The sequence below is a fragment of the Fulmarus glacialis genome, unplaced genomic scaffold (assembly GCF_000690835.1).
Source record: "Fulmarus glacialis isolate BGI_N327 unplaced genomic scaffold, ASM69083v1 scaffold15300, whole genome shotgun sequence".
NCBI lineage: Eukaryota > Metazoa > Chordata > Aves > Procellariiformes > Procellariidae > Fulmarus > Fulmarus glacialis.
In genome coordinates this window covers 4,226-4,489 of record NW_009187232.1, presented here as the reverse complement: position 1 = coordinate 4,489, position 264 = coordinate 4,226, and the positions used below count along the sequence as shown (strand labels likewise).

Below are 264 nucleotides of genomic sequence, written 5' to 3'. Positions count from 1 at the left end.
ATGGGGTCACGCCTGGCCCCGTCTGACCCTCTCCCTGCGCCTTACAGGTATGCTGGTGGTCAACGTCACATGGAGGAACAAGACGTACGTGGGGACGCTGCTCGACTGCACGCAGCACGACTGGGCGCCTCCCCGGTAAGCAGCTGGTGGGGTCCGGCAGCGCTGTCTCAGCCCCCTTCACCCAGGCGCAGAGGGCAAACCCAGCCACGTACGGCCCTTGTGGCACCCAGTACGCTCTGCCCTGCGCCCATGGGGCTGCCCGTG

At 67.4% G+C, this 264-nt stretch overlaps 1 protein-coding gene across 1 annotated transcript in view; it reads left to right on the top strand.

The window, feature by feature from the left end:
- The window catches only part of ZNF609 (zinc finger protein 609), a 15,100-nt gene that overhangs the window by 11,093 nt on the left and 3,743 nt on the right, over positions 1-264 (top strand). The window contains exon 2 of the mRNA XM_009574452.1: positions 48-135. Within this exon, the coding sequence (XP_009572747.1) occupies positions 48-135 (88 nt within the window). The remainder of the gene's footprint in view (positions 1-47; positions 136-264) is intronic.